The sequence below is a fragment of the Chionomys nivalis genome, chromosome 3, assembly GCF_950005125.1.
Source record: "Chionomys nivalis chromosome 3, mChiNiv1.1, whole genome shotgun sequence".
NCBI lineage: Eukaryota > Metazoa > Chordata > Mammalia > Rodentia > Cricetidae > Chionomys > Chionomys nivalis.
The window spans coordinates 88,044,117-88,064,122 of NC_080088.1; the positions used below are offsets into that span (position 1 = coordinate 88,044,117).

The following is a 20,006-nucleotide window of genomic DNA, read 5'->3' on the forward strand; positions in this document are numbered from 1 at the left end:
CTTAAATCTTGAAGAGACTGGAATGGGGAGTGTTGCAGGTAGAGTGGTGAGCCTGCTTCAGGAAGGCCTGCACATCTCATCACCCATCCCCAAGGTTTCAATTCTAGTCATTTTACCAGTGCGCTGGCGGTCCTCGTGCAGAAAAGAAGGGTTGGTGGGCGCTCGGGTTATCCCCAAACCCCCTGCATTGTTAAGATGTCCAGGAGTAGGCTGGAGTGATGGCTTAGTAATTACAAGTACTGGCTGTTCTTCAGAGGCCCCTTGTTTGATTCCTAGCACCCACAACCATCTGCAACTCCAGTTCCAGAGGATCTCAAACCTTCCTCTGTAGTACCAGGAACACAAATGGTGCATGTATACTCACACACACAAGAGGAAAATACCCATACTCAAAATAAGCTGATCTTAATAGAGTACCTGGGTTCTATTCCCAACACCCATATGGCAACTCATAACTGTAACTCCAGTTCCCAGGGATTCAATAACTTCTGATCTTTGTGGGTATAAGACACATGTGTGCACATATATACAGACATGCAAAGAAGATACCCATACACAAAATTTCTTGAAAGAGGCAGGTATGGTAGGCCACATCTTTCTTTGATCCCAGCACTATGAAGGCAGAGGCAGACACTGAGCCCATCACATCCAGAGCTAAGAGATCTTCCCTTCCCTCCCCCCCCCAAATTGTCATGAGTCAGGGTTCATGCTTTATGTTGTGTCTGCCAACCAAAGGCTACAGCACCTCTAAACAGCCACAGTGCTTATGGCAGAGAACAGGCCTCTGTACAGTTGAAACCCCAGGTGACATGCTGCCCCACAGTGAACTGGGACACAATCCCAAGCACACAGCGGTGTGCAGAGCCCACCGTCTTCATGAGCCAAAGTCCTGGGCTGTGTGGCAAGGGTACAGGAGCACAGAACAATGACCACACCAGGCCAGGAGTACATGAACCAGTCAGTCACCTTTTATTGGACACTAGTTCTTAGGACATGAAGATCCAGCCAGAGTTGAGTTCTTCATGGATGGGCGCAGGAGAGGCGCTTATGCTTGGGTGTGCAGTCCCCTCAAAGTGACCCTTCTTCAGTGGTACTTGCGTCGCCGCTCATGTTCTACAGTTAGGAAAAACAGTCTCCTACCATGTGTTCCAGTGAAAGCACCGGAGAGTGATGGCAGCAGGCCACAGTCATGCCAACCCTTCCTGGACATTTCTTCCTGCCATCTGGCTAGTTTCCCATTTTTAGACGGCTACACTGGTATCTTTAATAGGCCCCCAACTAGAAGTGTTGCCCAGGTCCAATAAGGAGCAGCCGGGAATCCCTGAGGCTGATGTCCCCAGTCTGCCATCAGGCTTCACCCGCCTAAGACTAAGAGTAGCTGAGACTGAGGAGTAGCTGTGCTTTGCCAGAGCACTGTACTACCCAACCTACTACCGTCTTCACATCAGCTGCTAGGAGGATAAGCTAGCTTTCAGCATTGTATAGTATACTTCCCAAGCACTAAACTTAAGGCTAATTCCACCTTATTTTTCCTGTGTTCTTTTTCATAGGCTCCTCACTTAAAACCGTGTTATACATGCCACACTACTATAATTCCTGTAACACTTCCTCCCAGGTGGATGGACAGGTAAGGAGCACCCAAAGCTCCACTGTTGTGAGGTGAACAAAGCCAGTCAACACCAGCCTCCCGGCTAACAGGAAGCTGGGTCATGCCAGAGTACTTACTGAGTTCCTTGTAAGAAATGCAGTAGCTGAAAACCACATAGGCTGCCAGCACCATGTTAATCCCCGAGATGCTGCCTTTCCGCACATTGATGTACTTGTTGTAATACCGGTCATAACCTGCAACAGAGGAAGTGCTTACTGCCCATAATGCTTCTGAGACAGAGTACAGTGGGATCCCTGGGCTCTCTCAGCAACCCACCCTACACTTACTAATGACAGTGGACTGTGGGATTCTGTCTCCATGACCCAAGACTAGCCCCAGAGCATAGGCCCACTTAACAGGCATCTATACTTCCTTTGGCTTTAACTTTGTAGGTTTGGCTCAGCTTGTTATTTTTTGCTCCTGCTTCACCCCCAACTCCAGTCTGGGACTCTTATTCTAATTCTGCCCCAGATTCCAACCCCCAATAAGGACCACGTCACCAGAGCCAGCTAGGTTGACTAAGCAAGTCATTCATGATGGCACTGAGTGCCTTAAATATAAGCAGCCAGGTGCATTCACCAGAGAGCGTATAAACATACTCTAAGTTAGTAAAAAAGGATGAAATGAGTCAGGCGAGACAAGAAGGATCACAAGTTACAAACCGAATTTGAGGCCTGCCTACCTGAGACCCTGTCTTTCAATAAAAAAGGCACCTCTGAGGTAAAGGCAAGAAGATCTCTTGAGTTTAAGGCAGCCTGATCTACAAGTTTTATCCCAGTCATGGCTATATTATAGTGTGAGCCAAACAACAAAACAGAACAACAAAATGGAGGCCTTAGGCCGGGCGGTGGTGGCACACGCCTTTAATCCCAGCACTTGGGAGGCAGAGGCAGGTGGATCTCTGTGAGTTCGAGACCAGCCTGGTCTACAAGAGCTAGTTCCAGGACAGGATCCAAAGCCACAGAGAAACCCTGTCTCGAAAAACCAAAAAAAAATAAAATAAAATAAAAATAAATAAATAAAATGGAGGCCTTGGCTAGGCATCATTAAAAATTTAAAATAGCGCTGGGCAGTAATGGTGCATGCCTTTAATCCCAGCACTCAGAAGGCAGACAGGCAGATCTCTGTGAGTTCAAGGCCAGCCTGGCCTACAGAGAGTTCCAGAACAGGCACCAAAGTTATACAGAAAAACACTGCCTCAAAAAACCAGAAGAAAAAAAAAATTACTACCCGGGAGGAGCTATGAGCATAGGCCACATTAGTTTCCTGGACAGTTGTAAATAAACATGGGGGCAAAAGGCATACTATTCTGAGGGCAGAACTGGAGGGAAACCTCAAGCCAGACCAACTCACAGGAAAAATAGCATGGGGTGCCAGATTAGCAAAATGGGTATTTCTGAGGAGGCCGGAGGCCATGCATGACTCCATCAAAGATCTGACCAATCCTGAACTTAGTACGCGCACAAGATGGACCCTTTAAAATGTTTTAGGAAGGCTTGAAGAAGAATGAGCATGATACAGGCTGGTAATCACCAGGATATAAACTCATTCTTTTCTCAAAAAGTCTTTGTTTGTTTGTAATTCTTTTTACTAGAGTCTCATGTTTCACAGGCCAACAAATTTGGTAAAGGTGGACAGACACTCAACTCTAGATCCTCCTACCTCCAGCTTCCTACTGCTAGAAGTACAGGTGTGTGTAACCACACCTGGATTTTCAGTTTCTTCTAAGATAGAGGCATTGATCCAAAGCAATAAAATTATTTTCAGCTGGATATGGTGGCACCATTACCTGGGAGACTGAGGCAGGTTTAAGAAAAACTCGAGGCTAGCTTGAGCCTAATAGCCTCAAAAAATATAAAACATTTCCCAGGCTGAAACATCTCAAAGCTCACCTTTGTTGTTGCTTTGTGTATGTATGCAGATGGTGTGTGTACACGCACGTTCACAGATGTGAGGCTGTGTGGAGGCAGAGATTGGCATCAGGCAGTATCTCTCCCCACTATGTCTTGAGACAGGTGAACTTGGAGCTCACTCAACTGAGAGCTGACCAATTAGCTAGACTAACTAGCAGTCAGTGCACTCCGGGGAGGGATCCTCCCATCTCTGCCTCAGTGCTGGAAGCACAGGCACACACTTTTTACATGAGCACTGGGAACCCAACTCAGGACCTCATGCTTGCACAGCAAGTGTATCACTATTGAGCCTCTTTCCTGGCCCACACAGTCAGTCTTTTTTTGTTTTGAGACAGAGTTTCTCTATATACAGTCCTGGTTGTCCAGAGATCCAGACATGCACCACCATACCCAGCTTCCGTCAGCCTTTGATAGGCTCATACAAATACAGAAATTCAGGAGTTAACCACCATCATCACCCCCTCTACAAAAAATATATTTCAAGACACCAAAGCCTTTATCGCCCAGATTAACTCATATACAAAAACAAACCGGCACACAAGAGTATTGCTTTTGTCTTCACACCCATTAAGATACTGACCTCTCTGAAAGGCTCCCACAATGCCACTGGGGGTGAAATTCCGCATCAATATCCAGCTTGGCAGTTCTCCAAGTTTAACATCCATAAGCTTCTTCTCCTTCAGTGGCACTGAAAGAAAAACAAAACAAAAACACTAAATAATCCTTCAGCAACACAGACAGCCTCTTCCATGTACCATTTCAACTGTTCATGCAGGTATACCAAGTATACAGGTGCTGCACGAGTCATTTTCTGAAAAAATGTATCACAGTAAAACTACTAGTGTAGGCCTAAGCCTATGTTATAGGGCTGTTTAGCAAAAGCAAAAGCTTTAAACACCAAGGCTCAGCAGACAAGAACTCTGAGAACCTAGATTCGATTCCCAACATCCACATGACAGCCCATAACAGTCTATAATCCAGTTGCCTGCTGGTCTCCTCTGACACCAAGCAAATATGTGGGGTACAAACATGCACACATACAAAAGCACCCTTATTTGTAAAGTAAAATTTAAAAAAAAACTTATCAACCAACAATATGCCTGACAGCTTACTGAGAATGACTGTAAGGAAGAGAGCTAAAGGCCACAAGAAAGAATAAAATGGAGAGCAGTTTAGAGCACTATAAAGCTAGCATGTAAGTCAAGCACAGTAGCACACACCTGTAATCTCAGGAATTCCCACAGTTCTCAGGAAGTGTGGACAAGATGTTCAAGATGTCAAAACATGAACTACAAACAAAGCCATCTCAAAAAATAAAAATCCCGCTGGAGAGATGGCTCAGAGATTAATAAGAACACTTTTCCAGAGGTCCTGGATTCCCAGCAACCACATAGTAGCTCACAACCATCTGTAAGATCTGGTGCCCTCTTCTGGTGGGTAGGCATATATGCAGGCAAAATACAGTATACATAATAAATCTAAAAAATATCCTAACATTTGCTTTATTCATTTAAAGATTTATTTTTAATAATGTGTCTGTGAGTAAGCATGTACACATAAGTACAGGTGCCTCAAGAAATGTGTCCGATCCCATGGTTTGTGAGCCACGTTATGTATCAAGTGTTCTTTACCACCAGCCTGCCAGTCCCGCTTTACCTTATTTAGTCATCACACAGAGTTAACGACTACCCCACTATGAGAGGAATCTATACACCGGTAGGAAACAGATCAAACCTCACAACTTGTCTCCATGCTCTGGAAGCCAATCTCAGGAGAGATCTACCCAACCCCTTGGGATCTGTGCATGAGAAGAATTGTTCTCTGACTTCCACATGCATGCTCTAGCATACATACGCTTGCACACACAAAATATTGTTAACAAAAATAATTATTGGGGGGGGGGTGTTGAGATAGGGTTTGTCTGTAGTTTTGGAGTCTGTCCTGGAACGTGCTCTATAGACCAGGCTGGCCTCGAACTCAGAGATCCACCTGTCTCTGCCTCCCGAGTGCTGGGATAAAAGGCATGCGCCACCACTGCCTGGCCAATAATAGATTTTTTTTTTTAAGTTTTGGGAGACAGAGCTTTGGAGCCTGTCTTGAACTCTCTCTGCCTTTCAAGTGCTGGGATTAAAGTTGTGTACCACCACCGCCCATCAACAAAATTAATTTTAAAAAGCTGAGCATGGGCAGAGGCAGGTGGATCTCTGTGAGTTCGCGGTCAGCCTGGTCTACAAGAGCTAGTTCCAGGACAGGCTCCAAAGCTACACTCTGTCTCAAAAAAACAAAAAAAAATAAAAAGCTGAGCATGATAGTGCAAGCCTTTTATCATCCTAGCACTCTGAAGACAGGCAAGCAGAGATCTTTATGAGTTCAAGGTCAGACAGGGCTATATACAAACACTCTGTCTCAAAAATAAATAAATAAAAATAAGATTTATTTTTATGAAGTTGGAGAGATGGCTAAGTGGTTAAGGACGTTGGCTGCTCTTCCAGAGGATACAGGAGGTTCAATTCCCAGCACCCACAAGGCTCACAACTGTCTGTAACTCCATTTAAGGGGATTTTACAGAATACCTTTTTTGTTTTTGTTTTTCAAGACAGGATTTCTCTGTGTAACAGCCTTGGCTGTTCCAGAACTCACTCTGTAGATCAGGTTAACCTCAAACTCACACTGATCCACCTGCCTGCCTCCCAAGTGCCGAGATTAAAGGCGTGCACTACTGGGGGAATGGAGAGATGGCTCAGAGGTTAAGGGCATTGCCTGCTCTTCCAAAAGTCCTGAGTTCAATTCCCAGCAACCACATGGTGGCTCACAACCATCTGCATATTAAATAAATAAATATTTAAAAAAAAAAAAAAGGCGTGCACTACTACCCCCGGGCACCAAATACTTATTTTTATTATATGTACATGAGTATTTTGCCTGCATGCATGAATGTACACCATACTCATGCCTGCTATCCAAACAGATAAGAAGGCATCAGATGCCCTGGAACTGGAGTTAGAGATGAACTACCATGTGGGAACTGGGAACCAAAATCTGGTCATCTTTTTTTTTTTTTTTTTTTTTTTTGGTTTTTCAAGACAGGGTTTCTCTGTAGCTACGGAGCCTGTCCTGGAACTAGCTCTGTAGACCAGGCTGGCCTCGAACTCAGAGATCCGCCTGCCTCTGCCTCCCGAGTGCTGGGATTAAAGGCGTGCACCACCACCGCCCGGCACAAATCTGGTCATCTTTAAGAGCAACAAGCGCTCTTAACCATGGAGACATCCTTCCAGCCCAAACATCCCCACTCCCAAATCTAATGTGCTACTGATACACTTAAAAAAAAAATTAACAGCCGGGCGGTGGTAGCACACGCCTTTAATCCCAGCACTTGGGAGGCAGAGGCAGGTGAATCTCTGTGAGTTCGAGACCAGCCTGGTCTACAAGAGCTAGTTCTAAGACAGGCTCCAAAGCCACAGAGAAACCCTGTCTCGAAAAACCAAAAAAAAAAAAAAAAAAAAAAAAAAAAAATCAACACTTAGGAGTCACAAACTCTAATTCCTTCACCAGATTACAGTGAATAGGTTAGGTTATGTGAACTGATCTTATTCAAATGCCCCAGAGGAAAACCAGATGTCCAGCGCACACCAACATAGTCCCAGATTGTGGGCCAGTCATTCTGTTCCACTAATCTTTGTTTCTAGAGACAGGGTCTCTCCACAGCCCTGGCAGTCCAGGAACTTGATGTGCAGACTAGACTGACCTTGAACTCAGAGGTCTGCCTGCCAGGCCTCCTGAGGGCATGAGCAGCCGTGCAAAACCTGCAAAGTTGTTTTCTGACCCTTATAGTATGCTTATGGCTCTTCTGTGTGTGGGCTCATGTGCTTATGAGCACACGCGCGCACACACACTTATGTGCCACAGGCCCTGATTTTAATTATTTTTCTTTCCTTCTTTCCTTCTGTTCTTTTTTTGAGACAGGGTCTTATGTAGCCCAGGCTAGAACTAAACTGGCTGCAATGTGCCACCTTCCAAGTGCTGGAACTACAGGTTTTATGTGGTGCTGGGGGGGTGGAACCCAGGACTCTGTGCACGATGAGCAGGCACTTTACCAACTAAGCTCTACTACCCACCCCAAATTTCTTTCTTGAATTCATTTTTTGCGGGGGGGGGGGACGACACGGGACGTTGAAACAGGGTATTGCTATGTAGTACTGGCTGGCCTTGAACTCAGCAATTCCCCCTGCTTCAGCTTCCAAAGAGCTAGCACAACAGTTGTGCATTACCACTTCCAGCTAGCTTAGTGTACCCAACTGCTTAGGCTTTAGTCCAAAGGGCTTTTCACACTGTCTACTTAAATAAGATTGAAAACTTCGGGGCTGGAGAGATGGCTCAGCAGTTAAGAGCATTGCCTGCTCTTCCAAAGGTCCTGAGTTCAATTCCCAGCAACCACAGGCATGGCGGCACACGCCTTTTAATCCCAACACTCAGGAGGCAGCAAGCAGGGCGATTTCTGTGAGTTCAAGGCCAGCCTGGTCTATACAGTGAGTTTCAAGACAAACAGGTCTAAGGAGAACTGTCTTTTTTTTTTCTTTTTTTTTTTAAAAAAAGCCATTTTTTTCAACTTTCTTTTGGGGGGTCTACTTATGTAGCCCAGGCTGGCCTTAACTTGGTGACTCATCCTTCTTCCAGCTCTTAAGCAGTGTTGTCGATGCTCTTCATACTGTCTCCTCTGAAAACAGTGTGCACTAATCGTCTCTCCTGGCATTTTACAGATAAAATGCCCTCTAAAGCCTCAGGTGCTGGTGGCGCACATGGTTGATCCCAGGGCTCAGGAGGCAGAGGCAGGCAGATCTCTGAGATAGAGGTCAGCATGGTCTACATCTACATAGGGAGTTCCATGATAGCCAGGACTATACAAAGAAACCCTGTCTTGAAAAGCCCAAAAACGAAACAAAACAAAAAAAAATTTTTTTAAGCCCAGCTAGCCGGGCAGTGGTGGCGCACGCCTTTAATCCCAGCACTCGGGAGGTAGAGGCAGGCAGATCTCTGTGAGTTCTTTGCCAGCCTGGTCTACAAGAGCTAGTTCCAGGACAGCCAGGGCTACACAGAGAAACCCTGTCTCAAAAAAAAAAAAAAAAAAAAAAAAGCCCAGACATCCCACCACTTCATTTTCCCAGGCTGAGATAAGGAACACAGAAACAAGCCAAGTATGGTGGTAGAGGCCTGTAATGCTAGCACTCAGACACAGAGGCTGCAAGATCAGGACCAACCTAAGCTACACGGAGAAACCCGGTCTCAAAAGGAGGTGGGCAGACAACCGTGAAATGGCTAGCTGACTACCTGGAGTTTCATCCCATGAGGGAGATGAGATGCCACTCCTCAAAGTTGTCCTCTGTCACGCACGCAAGCTCCATCACTCCCTTGACCATACCTAGGCAGACATCGTGTATGTGATATGTAATCCCATCAGTGCACAATGAATGAGTGTAAAGATTTACACGCGCGCGTTAAGGGAACGACCGCTTGCCTGTCACAAGGACATCTTTGGGAATTAATCTCATTTACCAAGAGGCCCCGTCAACCTAGGTCTGAATCCCAACTGGGCTCTCAGGATTTCTGACCTTGAATAGGTCACTTCGACTTCAGTAGGCGTGTTCAATTCGTGTGTAACGAATCTCACAGCGGTGTCGGGAACCATGCCCGGCAACTGCTGGGGCTGAACCTTAATTTGAACCTCAGCTCTGGGAAGGCCCGGCGCTGCGGTGCGTAAAAGTTCAAGTGCCCCCGTTCGTCGGTGTCGGGGGAGGAAAAAGCAGCAGCTTAGTCCTCAGCGGGGGAGCCAAACAAACGGTCCCCGGCAGCGCCTGTGCAGGCCCGGAGAAGCCTCTCCGGGCTGCCTCGGTCTTCCACCGCCACGCCAGGCGGTGCACGGCGGTAATCTGCCACAGAGTGCGGGCACGGAGGAGGGCCGGCAACGCAGGACCTCCGAGCAAGTGTCCAGCGCGCCCCAGGGGAGGCCTCGGAGACGTCCCCGGGAGCAGGGCAAGTGGCCCCGTAGTTCCTTCTCACCCCACTGTGGCCCTGGATGCTGCGCCCAGCTCGGGCTTCTAACCCCGCGACCTGGCAAGAGTCAGAGGACTCACCGAGCGACGCCATCTTGCAGTCCCGGTGTCCGCAAAGCCCTGCCTTGCGCGAGGGCTGCTGGGAGCACGGGCTCACCGGAAGTAGGTCGCCTCTTGGGTAGAGAGTAGAACGCGAGGGTGCATGGAAGGGGCAGGCAGCTCTGGGAGAATAAAGTCCCCGCGGACCCTGCATCATGGTCTAGGGGAAAGTACTAGTTCTTTGAAAATCCCCTTCTCCATTAGTGGCATGCACATTCAGTTTTTTACATTCCAGTAAGTTGTTTTCCTTTGTTTTAATAAAAGAACCCAAAATCATAAAATTCTGGCATACCTTGTTTGACTGGAGAATTTTAATGTTTTTATCATTGTAAAACCAAGGACAATTTTTTAGCTTTTGTTGTTGTTTTTGAGACAGGGTTTCTCTGTGTTGCTTTGTTGCCTGCCCTGGAACTAGCTCTTGTAGATCCTCCTGCCTCTGTCTCCCGAGGGCTGAGATTAAAGGCGTGTGCCACCACCGCCTGGTTTAATTTTTTGTATGTAGTTGTTACAGGTAGAACACTCTGTCTTTAAGTAGGGGTAAATTACTCTTGAGCAAAATGATTCTAGATAGTTTTCCCTTCATCTTATTTAAATGAACTTGTTTAATGTGGGGGGAGCAACTTCAAGGCAATGTAGAATGTCCCAGGCCTTGGAGCATTTTTTAAAAAAATTATCGTGTGGGTGAGGCATATTTGTGGCACAGTATGTATGAGGCCAGACACATCTTTTGGGTTATAGTTCTTTCCTTCCACCATGTTGGTCCCAGGGATAGAATTCATGTCACCTGGCTTGGTGGCAAGCACCTTTACTTACAGAACCACCTCATTAACCCTGAGGCCATAGGAGTCAAAGCTTCTGTCCTCAGCTTACTCTTTTTGAAGATCCCAAGGATGTCCTCCTGGACCACTTCCTTGTGTCTCATGAGACACCACAGAAAAAGATTATAGTTATAAGTGCATATGGTGATGTGCTGGGAATCGCATCTAGGTCCTCTGTAAGAGTGATATCTGTCGTCCTAACTGCCGAGCCATTGCTCTTGCCTTTAGCCCTTATTCTTATCATTAAATCTCTCAAACATGGTACCACTTCATCTTTCAGAAAGCTTACATTCCTCTTCTCTGCAATATATTTTATAAAATTAAAAAAAAAATTATTGGGCCTGTGAGATGTGTCAGTGGGTAAAGACATTTGCTGCCAAGCCTGATGACCTGAGATCATCCTTGGAATTTACAGGTTGGGAGACCCGATTCCTGCAAGTTGCCCTCTGACTTCCATATACACACTGTATTGTGTCTACTGAATAAATAAATGGGAAAAAAATGTATTAGTGTGTATGTGCTTGAAGTGTATGTTAACTGTGCATGTGTAGTGGCCAGAGAACAACTTTGTGGAGACAGCTTCTTCACACCTTTACTTGGTTCAGAGATCAAACTCGGGTAGCCAGGTTTGCACAGAAAGTAACTTTACCTGTTGTGCCATCTTGCTAGCTCATGAAATTCCTTTATTTTCTTTTCAAAACAGGGCTTCTCTTGTTGGGCGGTGGTGGCGCACGCCTTTAATCCCAGCACTAAGGAGGCAGAGGCAGGCGGATCTCTGTGATTTCGAGACCATCCTGGTCTACAAAAGCTGATCTAGGAAAGCTGGAGCTGTTACACAAAGAAACCCTGTCTTGAAAAAACAAAACAAATGAGCCGGGCGATGGTGGCGCACGCCTTTAATCCCAGCACTCGGGAGGCAGAGGCAGGCGGATCTTTGGGAGTTCGAGGCCAGCCTGGTCTACAGAGCTAGTTCCAGGACAGGCTCCAAAGCCACAGAGAAACCCTGTCTCGAAAAACCAAAAAAAAAAAATAAAATAAAATAAATAAATAAAAATAAAAACAAACAAATAACAGGGTTTCTCTGACTGTCCTAGAACTCCCTTTGTAGACCAGGCTGTCCTCAAGCTCAGAGATCTGCTTGCCTCCACCTCCAGAGTGGCGATGAAAGCATGTGCCATAATGCTTAACTCCATGAAATTTTTTTCTTTCTGAGATAAGGTTTCTCTGTGTAGCTTTGGTTGTCCCAGAACTCCCTCTGTAGAGCAGGCTAGCCTCAAACTCAAGAGATCCACCTGCCTCTTCCCTTCTACCCAATGCTGGGATTAAAGGTGTGCATCACCACCACCCAGCCCATGAAATTCTTTCTAAAAGAAAGTTTATTCTTTAGTATTTGAAAGGAAGTTCTATAGATATTGTTAGGTTTGTTTGATTTATAATGTTATTTTGGTTTTTTGAGACAGGGTTTCTCTGCGTAGCTTTAGAGCCTACCCTGGCACTCGCTCTGTAAACCAGGCCGGCCTCAAACTTAGATATCCACCTGCCTCTGCCTCCTGAGTGCTGGGATTAAAGGCATGTGCCACCACTGCCCGGTTTATGATGTTTCTCTGTTTATTTTTTGTCTGTAAAAGCATGTATTAGCCGGGCGGTGGTGGCGCACGCCTTTAATCCCAGCACTCGGGAGGCAGAGGCAGGCGGATCTCTGTGAGTTCGAGGCCAGCCTGGTCTACAAGAGCTAGTTCCAGGACAGGCTCCAAAACCACAGAGAAACCCTGTCTCGAAAAACCAAAAAAAAAAAAAAAAAAAAAAAAAAAAAAAGCATGTATTAAGGGGGACTGGAGAGATGGCTCAGCAGTTAAGAGCACTGCCTGTTCTTCCAAAGGTCCTGAGTTCAATTTCCAGCAACCACATAGTGGCTCACAATCATCTGTAATGAGGTCTGGCACTCTCTTCTGGCCTGCAGACGTACACAGACAAACTATTGTATACATAATAAATAATTTTTTTTTTAAAGATTTACTTATTTATTATGTATACAACATTCTGCCTCCGTGTATGCCCACACGCCGGAAGAGGGCGCCAGATCTCATTACAGATGGTTATGAGCCACCATGTGGTTGCTGGGAATTGAACTCAGGACCTCTGGAAGAGCAGTCGGTGCTCTTAACCACTGAGCCATCTCTCCAGTCCCAAATAAATCAAATAAATTTTTTTTTTTTTTTTTTTTTTTTTGGTTTTTCGAGACAGGGTTTCTCTGTAGCTTTGGTGCCTGTCCTGGAACTAGCTCTTGTAGACCAGGCTGGCCTCGAACTCCCAAAGATCCGCCTGCCTCTGCCTCCCGAGTGCTGGGATTATAGGCGTGCGCCACCACCGCCCGGCCAAATAAATATTTTTTAAAAGCATGTATTAAAGTTCAAATCAAGCCAAGCTTGGTGGTACATGTCTTTAATCCCAGCACTTGGAAGGCAGAGGGAGGAGAATCTTTGAGTTCTAGGCCAGCCAGGTCTACATAGTGTGTTCCAGGACGGCCAGAGCTACACAATGAAATCCTATCTCAAAAACCAGACAAATTTTTCAAATCAGACCCAATGTCTCTTGTGTGAGAGGCCTAAGGAAATCTATGAGTGACTAAAATGTTCCAAATGACAAAGAATGTAGTTTCCGGACAAAGAAACAACTGAAGAATCAAAAACATAAGTCATACTGGGCATGGTGGTGCAGACCTTTAATCTCAGCACTCAGGAGATGGAGGCGGAGGCAGGTTGGTCTCCACATTTGAGGCCAGCCTGCTTTATATAGCTTCTTCCAGGTCAGCCAGGGCTGCACAGTGAGACCTTTTCTCAAAAATAGCAGCAACAGCAAAAACACCCACAAGTCACACAGAGACACATGAAAGCTAGGAGACTGTGGTTCGGTGGATTCTCTGGTGTCGGACAAGGTGTGTACTCTGTCTAAATCTTTCACCACACTGAAGACATTTATAAGGTTTTTCTCCCGTGTGAGTTCTCTGGTGTTTAATGAGGGTTGCACTCTGAGTGAAGCTTTTCCCACAGACAAAACACACATAGGGCTTCTCTCCTGTGTGGATTCTCTGATGCTTAAAGAGGTCTGAGCGCTGTTTGAAGCTCTTCTGGCAGTCCTCACACTTGTATGGTCTCTCCCCTTTATGGAGTCTCTGATGTCTACAAAGGCTAGAGATATGAAAGACCTCCCCGCACTCCTCACATTTACAGTACTTCTCGCTGGCATGGGTCCTCTGATGCCGAGTGAGATGCGAGCTCTGCCTGAAGCATTCCCCGCACTCTGGGCAGGCATACGGCTTCTCGCCTGTGTGTGTCCGCTGGTGTTTAACAAGGGCAGCACTCTGGCTGAAGCTTCTCCCACATGCTTGGCACCGATAGGGCTTCTCGCCTGTGTGTGTCCGCTGGTGTTTGACGAGGTCCGAGCGCTGGCTGAAGCTCCTCCCACAGCTGTCACACTTGTAGGGTTTGTCCTCACAGAGCCCCGAACTGCTGTCGACAGAGTTGTGAGGTTTCGCTGTGCAGCATTTCACATGGAAGCCTTGTTTGTGGTCACTCCCATGTGCACCAGTGGCACTGAGACGCTTTGCTGTCTGGATGTGCTGACCAAGGCCAAGGCTGGCACTGTTCCCAAATTCATGACTCTCAGAAACCCCTTCCTTGGACACACCGACGAGATGAGGGATGGCAGGGCGTCCTTGCTCTTCAGGAGAACGCTGGAGATGCAGCAATACAGTGTCTTTTCGCAGCTTTTCTTCCCAGTCCTCAACGGTATCAGCACACTTGGTAAACAGTGGGACCTTTCCCTGGGACACTTCTTGCACCCATGCCTGTGATTCTGCTTCCTTTAAAGTTTCTTGCTTTGGAATCCAGTCTGTGCTTGAAGCTCTGGTTTCCAAGCCTGAAACATGAAAACATAAGCTGCTGTTATCTCTCGCCTGTGTAACAGGGAAATGGAAATGCTGGTAAAGGAAGCCACCTCTAACCCACTTCTAAGTGGTCCTCCCCAACTCCTTGGGTGAAACTGAATGAGCCCATCAGGGGCATCCACTTTGGCTGTACAGGCAAATAGCCTGCCTTCCTTTTGTACTTGCACCTACAGCTACCAAGCCATTCTTCCCTGGTCCCATTGCATTGCTACAGACTGTATACTAAGAGAGGTAGAACTGCAAGAAAATGTCAGGGCAGGCTGTATTGCCTTTATTCCACGAATGTGGGATGGATTAATGCAAGAAAGGCTCTCCACGGTGAGCTACAATGAACATAGGTGGTAATTCCAAAGTCTTGAAGGCAAGGTCTCAGTGGGAAGGCAATCTAGGATTGGTTGAAGGTCTATAAAAATTGCCCTCTGGCCAGGTAGTAGTGGCGTAGGCCTTTAATCCCAGCACTCGGGAGACAGAGGCAGGAGGATCTCTGTGAGTTCGAGGCCAGCCTGGTCTACAAGAGCTAGTTTCCAGGACAGGCTCCAAAAGCTACAGAGAAAATCTGTCTCAAAAAACAAAAACAATACAAAACAAACAAACAAACAAAAAAAACCTGTCTTCTGGCCTCTACACATACACCCATACTATACACATGTTCGCTCTCACAAACCCATAAAAATGGGGAGGGTACATCAGATCCCACCTGTAGCTGAGTAGCTACTGGTAACTAATCACTGTTGGAGGAAGCCAGAGTGATTTTTCTTCAAGAATGTAGCCACTGTTTTTTTGTTTTGTTTTGTTTTGTTTTTGTGGCTTTTTGAGACAGGGTTTCTCTGTGTACTTTGGAGCCTGTCCTGGAGCTAGTTCTTGTAGACCAGGCTGGCCTCAAACTCACAGAGATCCACCTGCTTATGCCTCCCGAGTGCTGGGATTAAAGGCATGCGCCACCACCGCCCGGCATGAATATAGCCATTGTTAAGTTGACCATGCTCTAATAAATAAATCCACACTCATGCACATGAAAACCCAAATTAAAATAAACACCACAAACTTGAATGTAGGAGGGGGCACTTTGGGAAGGTTTCCAAAGAGAGTGGGAAGAGGAGAGGAATGTAAGAGAGCATGTTGGGAAAAATGAGGGTTCCAGAGAGAGTAGGGCATTCTGGGAAGAAGAGTTTCAGAGCGAGTGGGAAAGGGTAAGACAGGAATGGAAGTCGATTCTGATCAAAGTACATTAGATGGATGTATGAAATTAGCAAGGAACAAGTAAAAAATTATTAGAGGCCAGGTGGAGTGCACACATTCATAATTCTAGCACTCGGAAGGCAAAGCAGGCAGATCTCTGTGAGTTGAACTAGTCTAGTCTACGTAGTGAGTTCCATGCCAACCAGAGTTACATAGTGAGATCCTGTCTCAAAAACCCAACAACAAAATATTAAAAACAAACACATGCACACAAAATAAAATACAGACAGACCTTGTGTAGGTCACAAAAAAAATCCTATGGCTCTTAACCCATGTTTGTGAATGACAAACTAGCTCATAGATCATAGAAAACTCAGCTATTAGCCGGGCGGTGGTGGCGCACGCCTTTAATCCCAGCACTCGGGAGGCAGAGGCAGGCGGATCTCTGTGAGTTCGAGACCAGCCTGGTCTACAAGAGCTAGTTCCAGGACAGGCTCCAAAACCACAGAGAAACCTTGTCTCGAAAAACCAAAAAAAAAAAAAAGAAAACTCAGCTATTAATCCTGGTTAGCAAAAACTATCAGCCTGACAACAGGCTATGAAGAAAAGCCTCAACTGAGGAACCAGGCAAATCAGATTGGCCTGTGGGCTCTCTGTGGGGAACTACTTTGATTCTTAATTGACGTAGGAGGGCCAACCCACTGTGGGAGGTACCATTCCTAAGCCAGATGGTTTTGAACTGTGTAAAAAGCTACTTGAGGGGGACGATGAGACAACTCAGTGGGTAGAAGTACCTGACAGCGGAAGTTTGAGGATCCTCAGTATACACATGGTGGAAGGAGGAAACTTGCTCCTACAAGTGGTTTTCTGATCTACACACACACACAACACAACACATAAATAAAAGATTTAAAAGAAAACTTAACTGCTGCTAAAAAAGAAAAAAAGAAAAGAAAAAGAAAGGAGAAAAGAAGAAAAGGTGGGAAGAAGGGAGGGGGAGGAAGGGAGGGAGGGAGGGAGGGAGGGGGAAGGGAGGGAGGGGAGAAGGGAGGGAGGGTGGGCGGGCAGTGATGGCGCACACCTTTAATCTCAGCACTTGGGAGGCAGAGATAGGTGGATCTCTGTGAATTCCAGGATAGGCTCCAATGCTACAGACAAACCCCCGTCTCAAAAAAAAAAAAAAAAAAAAAAAAATCAAAAACAAAAACAAAAACAACAACAAAAAACCCAAAAACAAACAAACAAAAAATGCTAGCTGAGGCTAAGCCAGCTGCAAACAGCATCCTTCCCCATTCCTGCTGTTCTGCACTGGCTGTAAAATGAGTTCCTCAGTCAGAGGCAAGGCTGTGGAGACTAGCAAGGGGGTCTGCTTTCAGATTCCTGCCTTGACTTATCTCAATGATGAACTGTGACCTGGTCTTGAGAGTCAAATAAGCCCTTTCTCCCCGTAAGATGCTTTTGGTCAGAATGTTTTCTCACAGCAACTGGTAGGAAACTAGAGCAGCCACCCTACAAGCCACACAGAGTACAACTCGTCAGAGAACAGCACGTACCAGACAGAACTGTGCCATCACGGTCCTTTGTACTCTCTCTGCAGAAACTCTTCCGAGCTGCGGCCAGCTGCTCCCACTCTTCCCAGGTCAGGGAGTCGGCCACATCCTTGTAAGTCACAAGGCCCTAGAACAGCACAAGATCTCCATTCAGCACTTGCTGTCACTGCGAACACGTCACTACTCTAAGGGAAAGCCAGTCTTTAGGGAGTAAGGAGCTAGTGTGAGAGTCAAGGGGCAGCCACAGATGCGGAGTACCAAAGGGACCTGCTACTGATACCTTCAATGTCAGTCTGACTGGACTTAGAATCACCCAAAACTAAGCTTCTGGACTTACCTGTGCAGCATTTCCAGACATGTGGAGGGAAGGCCAACCCTTGATAAGCTGATGCACTGAACTGAATGAAGGGAAAGGTGGCGAGGGAAATCAGCACTCACCTCCTTCTGCCTAATAACTGTGAAGCCTGGTTACCAGCTACGCCCTCTGATACACCTTCCTGACTTCAGACTGTGATCTTCTTAAACCTTGACCCAAATAAGCCCTCCCCTCAAGCTGATCCTGTCACAGCAGTGAGAAGAGTCACCATTCTCACTAGAGGGTCACATCCTCCTATAATCGCAAAAAGATTTTCTGTGGATCATCTATGACAATTTGGGGAAGACACAAGCAAAATATTTTAGTTCTATCACTGTGACTTACCAAAACGGACACTGGGGCTGGGATGTGGCTCAGTTCAAGAGCACTGGGCTGGCATGCACAGAGCTGAATCCAACCCCAACATCACAGAAGCCAGGTGTGGCCGCAAACACTTGTAATCCCAGAACTCCATAGGTGGAGGCAGGGGGATCAGAAATGTTAGGGTCATCTTTTCTCTACATAGGGAGTTGTTCAGGCCAGCCTGGGCTACATGAGATTATGTCTCAATTTTCAGGTGGGGAGAGAAGAGACATCTTAGGCGGAGGATGCAGATGCAGGGGCGTGTCCCTGGGAGCTCTAGCTCCTTAATCCTGACCCTTTTCTGCATCCCTACTCTGCTTCCTCGCTGCCAGGAAGCAAACATACCTGCTCCAGCATACTCTTCTGTGATGGTGTTCTGCCATACCCCAAGCCCAGAAACAATGAATTCAGCCAACCATGGACTCTTAACTACTGAACTATTAAATCCCAATGGATCTTGTGTTCCTTAAATTGTTTTAGGTATCTATCATAGCGACAAACTAAACACACTATGTATACACGTACAAGGCTAACACCTGTATGCTTATATAGGCTGAGTTCCCTCTGTCTAAAATGCTTGTGAGCAAAACTGTTCACAATGTCGGAATATCTCAGTTCAGCCAGGGATGAAATTAGTGGTCCAGCATTTTCCTAATCTGAGATCCCAAAACTCTCAAGTGCTTGAGTGTCACCTACAATGAAATATTAGCCCAAATGTCTATACTGCCGAGGAGGAAAAATTGCCTCTGAAATGGCTAAATCATGAAATGACATTTTGGGGGGAGGATCCGGAAAATGTTTCAGTATTAACTTTTGAGGGATTGGGTTAAATTTTCAGGATGTATCAGAAGTTAAGTGCTTCCTGTTCTCCCAGGGCGACTGACCTGCGTTCAGCTGCCAGCACCTACACTGGGCAGCTCACAATAGTCTATGACTCTGGTTCCTGGGACCTAGCGCCTTCTTCTGTGTTCCTTAGGCACTCCCATACACGTGGTACACATTCATACGCACAGTCACGTAAACAAAAACGCAAAAAAAAAAAAAAAAGAATCTTTTCACACTGACCATGATTGTGGATTGTATCCCAAAAGGCACGAGCAAGCTTAGTTTCAACGAGCTAGGCATCGCGGTGCACACCTTTAATCCCTGAACTTTGGATGTGGAGTCAAGTGGATCTCTTTGAGTTCAAGACCAGTCTGGTCTATACAATGAGTTAGAGTCAAGTCAGTTAGGGCTACACTAACCTAACTGGTTAAAAAAAAAATAAGAAAAATTTTCAAAGTCAGTAGTGCCAGGAGTACCACTCTATTTTCCAAGGTGTCTTCCCACGGACTTAACATATTCTGATATATGAGCCTATAGACGTCACTCACACACGCGATTAAAAATGCCCAGAAGAAGGCATTTAAAGCCCCTGAAACTAGAGTTGAAGGAGGTGGTGAGCCATCCTACGTGGGTGCTGGGAACTGAACTCATCCTCTGGAAGAGCCCCACAGGATCTTAAACGCTGAAACCATCTCTCTGGCGTCACCCAGCGCTCACCCGCATCTCACCTGTGGGGAGGCCCGGTCCAGTGCTCTCTGTAGAGTCCGCACCAACACCGCAGCCTCCTCCCCGCTCTCAGGGCAGAGGTCCCGCACGCAAGCCTGGAGCTCCTGCGGCAGGATGGTGAGGAACTGCTCCAGCACCAGCAGCTCCAGGATCTGCTCCTTAGAGCGCAGCTCCGGCCTCAGCCACCGCCGACAGAGCTCCCAGAGTCGGCTCAGCGCCTCTTCGGGGCCCGCAACTTCCTGGTAGCGCAACTGCCTGAACTGTTTTCGAGAAGTTTCGGGGTTCTGACAATCCCCGGGTCCGGAAGGCTTCTGATTTCCGGGTGAGTCCTCCTCCACTTTCACGGTACAAAGCTCGGCGCCGAGCGGTGGCGCGGAGACGCCGGCACCCGTATCCATTGGAGTCTCTGGACCGTCCAGCTCGAACTTGTTTCTAGAAGGGCAAAACGGGGCGTACTGCCACTCTCTCCCACAAACGAACCCCAAAACGGCCCCTACCGTCACAACACACCAGCGACCATGGCCTTTAGGTCTCACT

At 46.7% G+C, this 20,006-nt stretch overlaps 2 protein-coding genes across 2 annotated transcripts; both read right to left on the bottom strand.

Moving 5' to 3' along the window:
• Positions 1–946: 946 nt before the first annotated feature.
• Atp5mf (ATP synthase membrane subunit f) lies at positions 947–9,749 on the bottom strand. Its single transcript, XM_057763766.1, has 4 exons — positions 9,690–9,749; positions 4,142–4,249; positions 1,726–1,842; positions 947–1,113 (listed from the first exon to the last, which is right to left on the bottom strand). Exons 1-4 carry the CDS (start codon positions 9,700–9,702, stop codon positions 1,085–1,087), a joined length of 267 nt encoding a protein of 88 aa, XP_057619749.1. The 5' UTR covers positions 9,703–9,749; the 3' UTR covers positions 947–1,084.
• Positions 9,750–13,231: 3,482 nt separating this feature from the next.
• On the bottom strand, positions 13,232–20,006 carry Znf394 (zinc finger protein 394). The gene is made up of 3 exons (XM_057763748.1): positions 19,472–20,006; positions 17,204–17,327; positions 13,232–14,443 (listed from the first exon to the last, which is right to left on the bottom strand). Exons 1-3 carry the CDS (start codon positions 19,865–19,867, stop codon positions 13,419–13,421), a joined length of 1,545 nt encoding a protein of 514 aa, XP_057619731.1. The 5' UTR covers positions 19,868–20,006; the 3' UTR covers positions 13,232–13,418.

Excerpts from the sequence above, each read along its gene's own strand:
- Atp5mf (XM_057763766.1), bottom strand. Across the intron at positions 1,843-4,141 it reads TGTGGGAGCCTTTCAGAGAG|GTTATGACCGGTATTACAAC; the intron begins GTCAGTATCTTA and ends CCTCTGTTGCAG. Across the intron at positions 1,114-1,725 it reads CATTTCTTACAAGGAACTCA|AACATGAGCGGCGACGCAAG; the intron begins GTAAGTACTCTG and ends TCCTAACTGTAG.
- Znf394 (XM_057763748.1), bottom strand. The coding sequence starts at position 19,867 with ATGGATACGGGTGCCGGCGTCTCCGCGCCACCGCTCGGCGCCGAGCTT. Across the intron at positions 17,328-19,471 it reads TGGACCGGGCCTCCCCACAG|GGCCTTGTGACTTACAAGGA; the intron begins GTGAGATGCGGG and ends GTGCTGTTCTAG. Across the intron at positions 14,444-17,203 it reads TGATGGCACAGTTCTGTCTG|GCTTGGAAACCAGAGCTTCA; the intron begins GTACGTGCTGTT and ends TTCATGTTTCAG.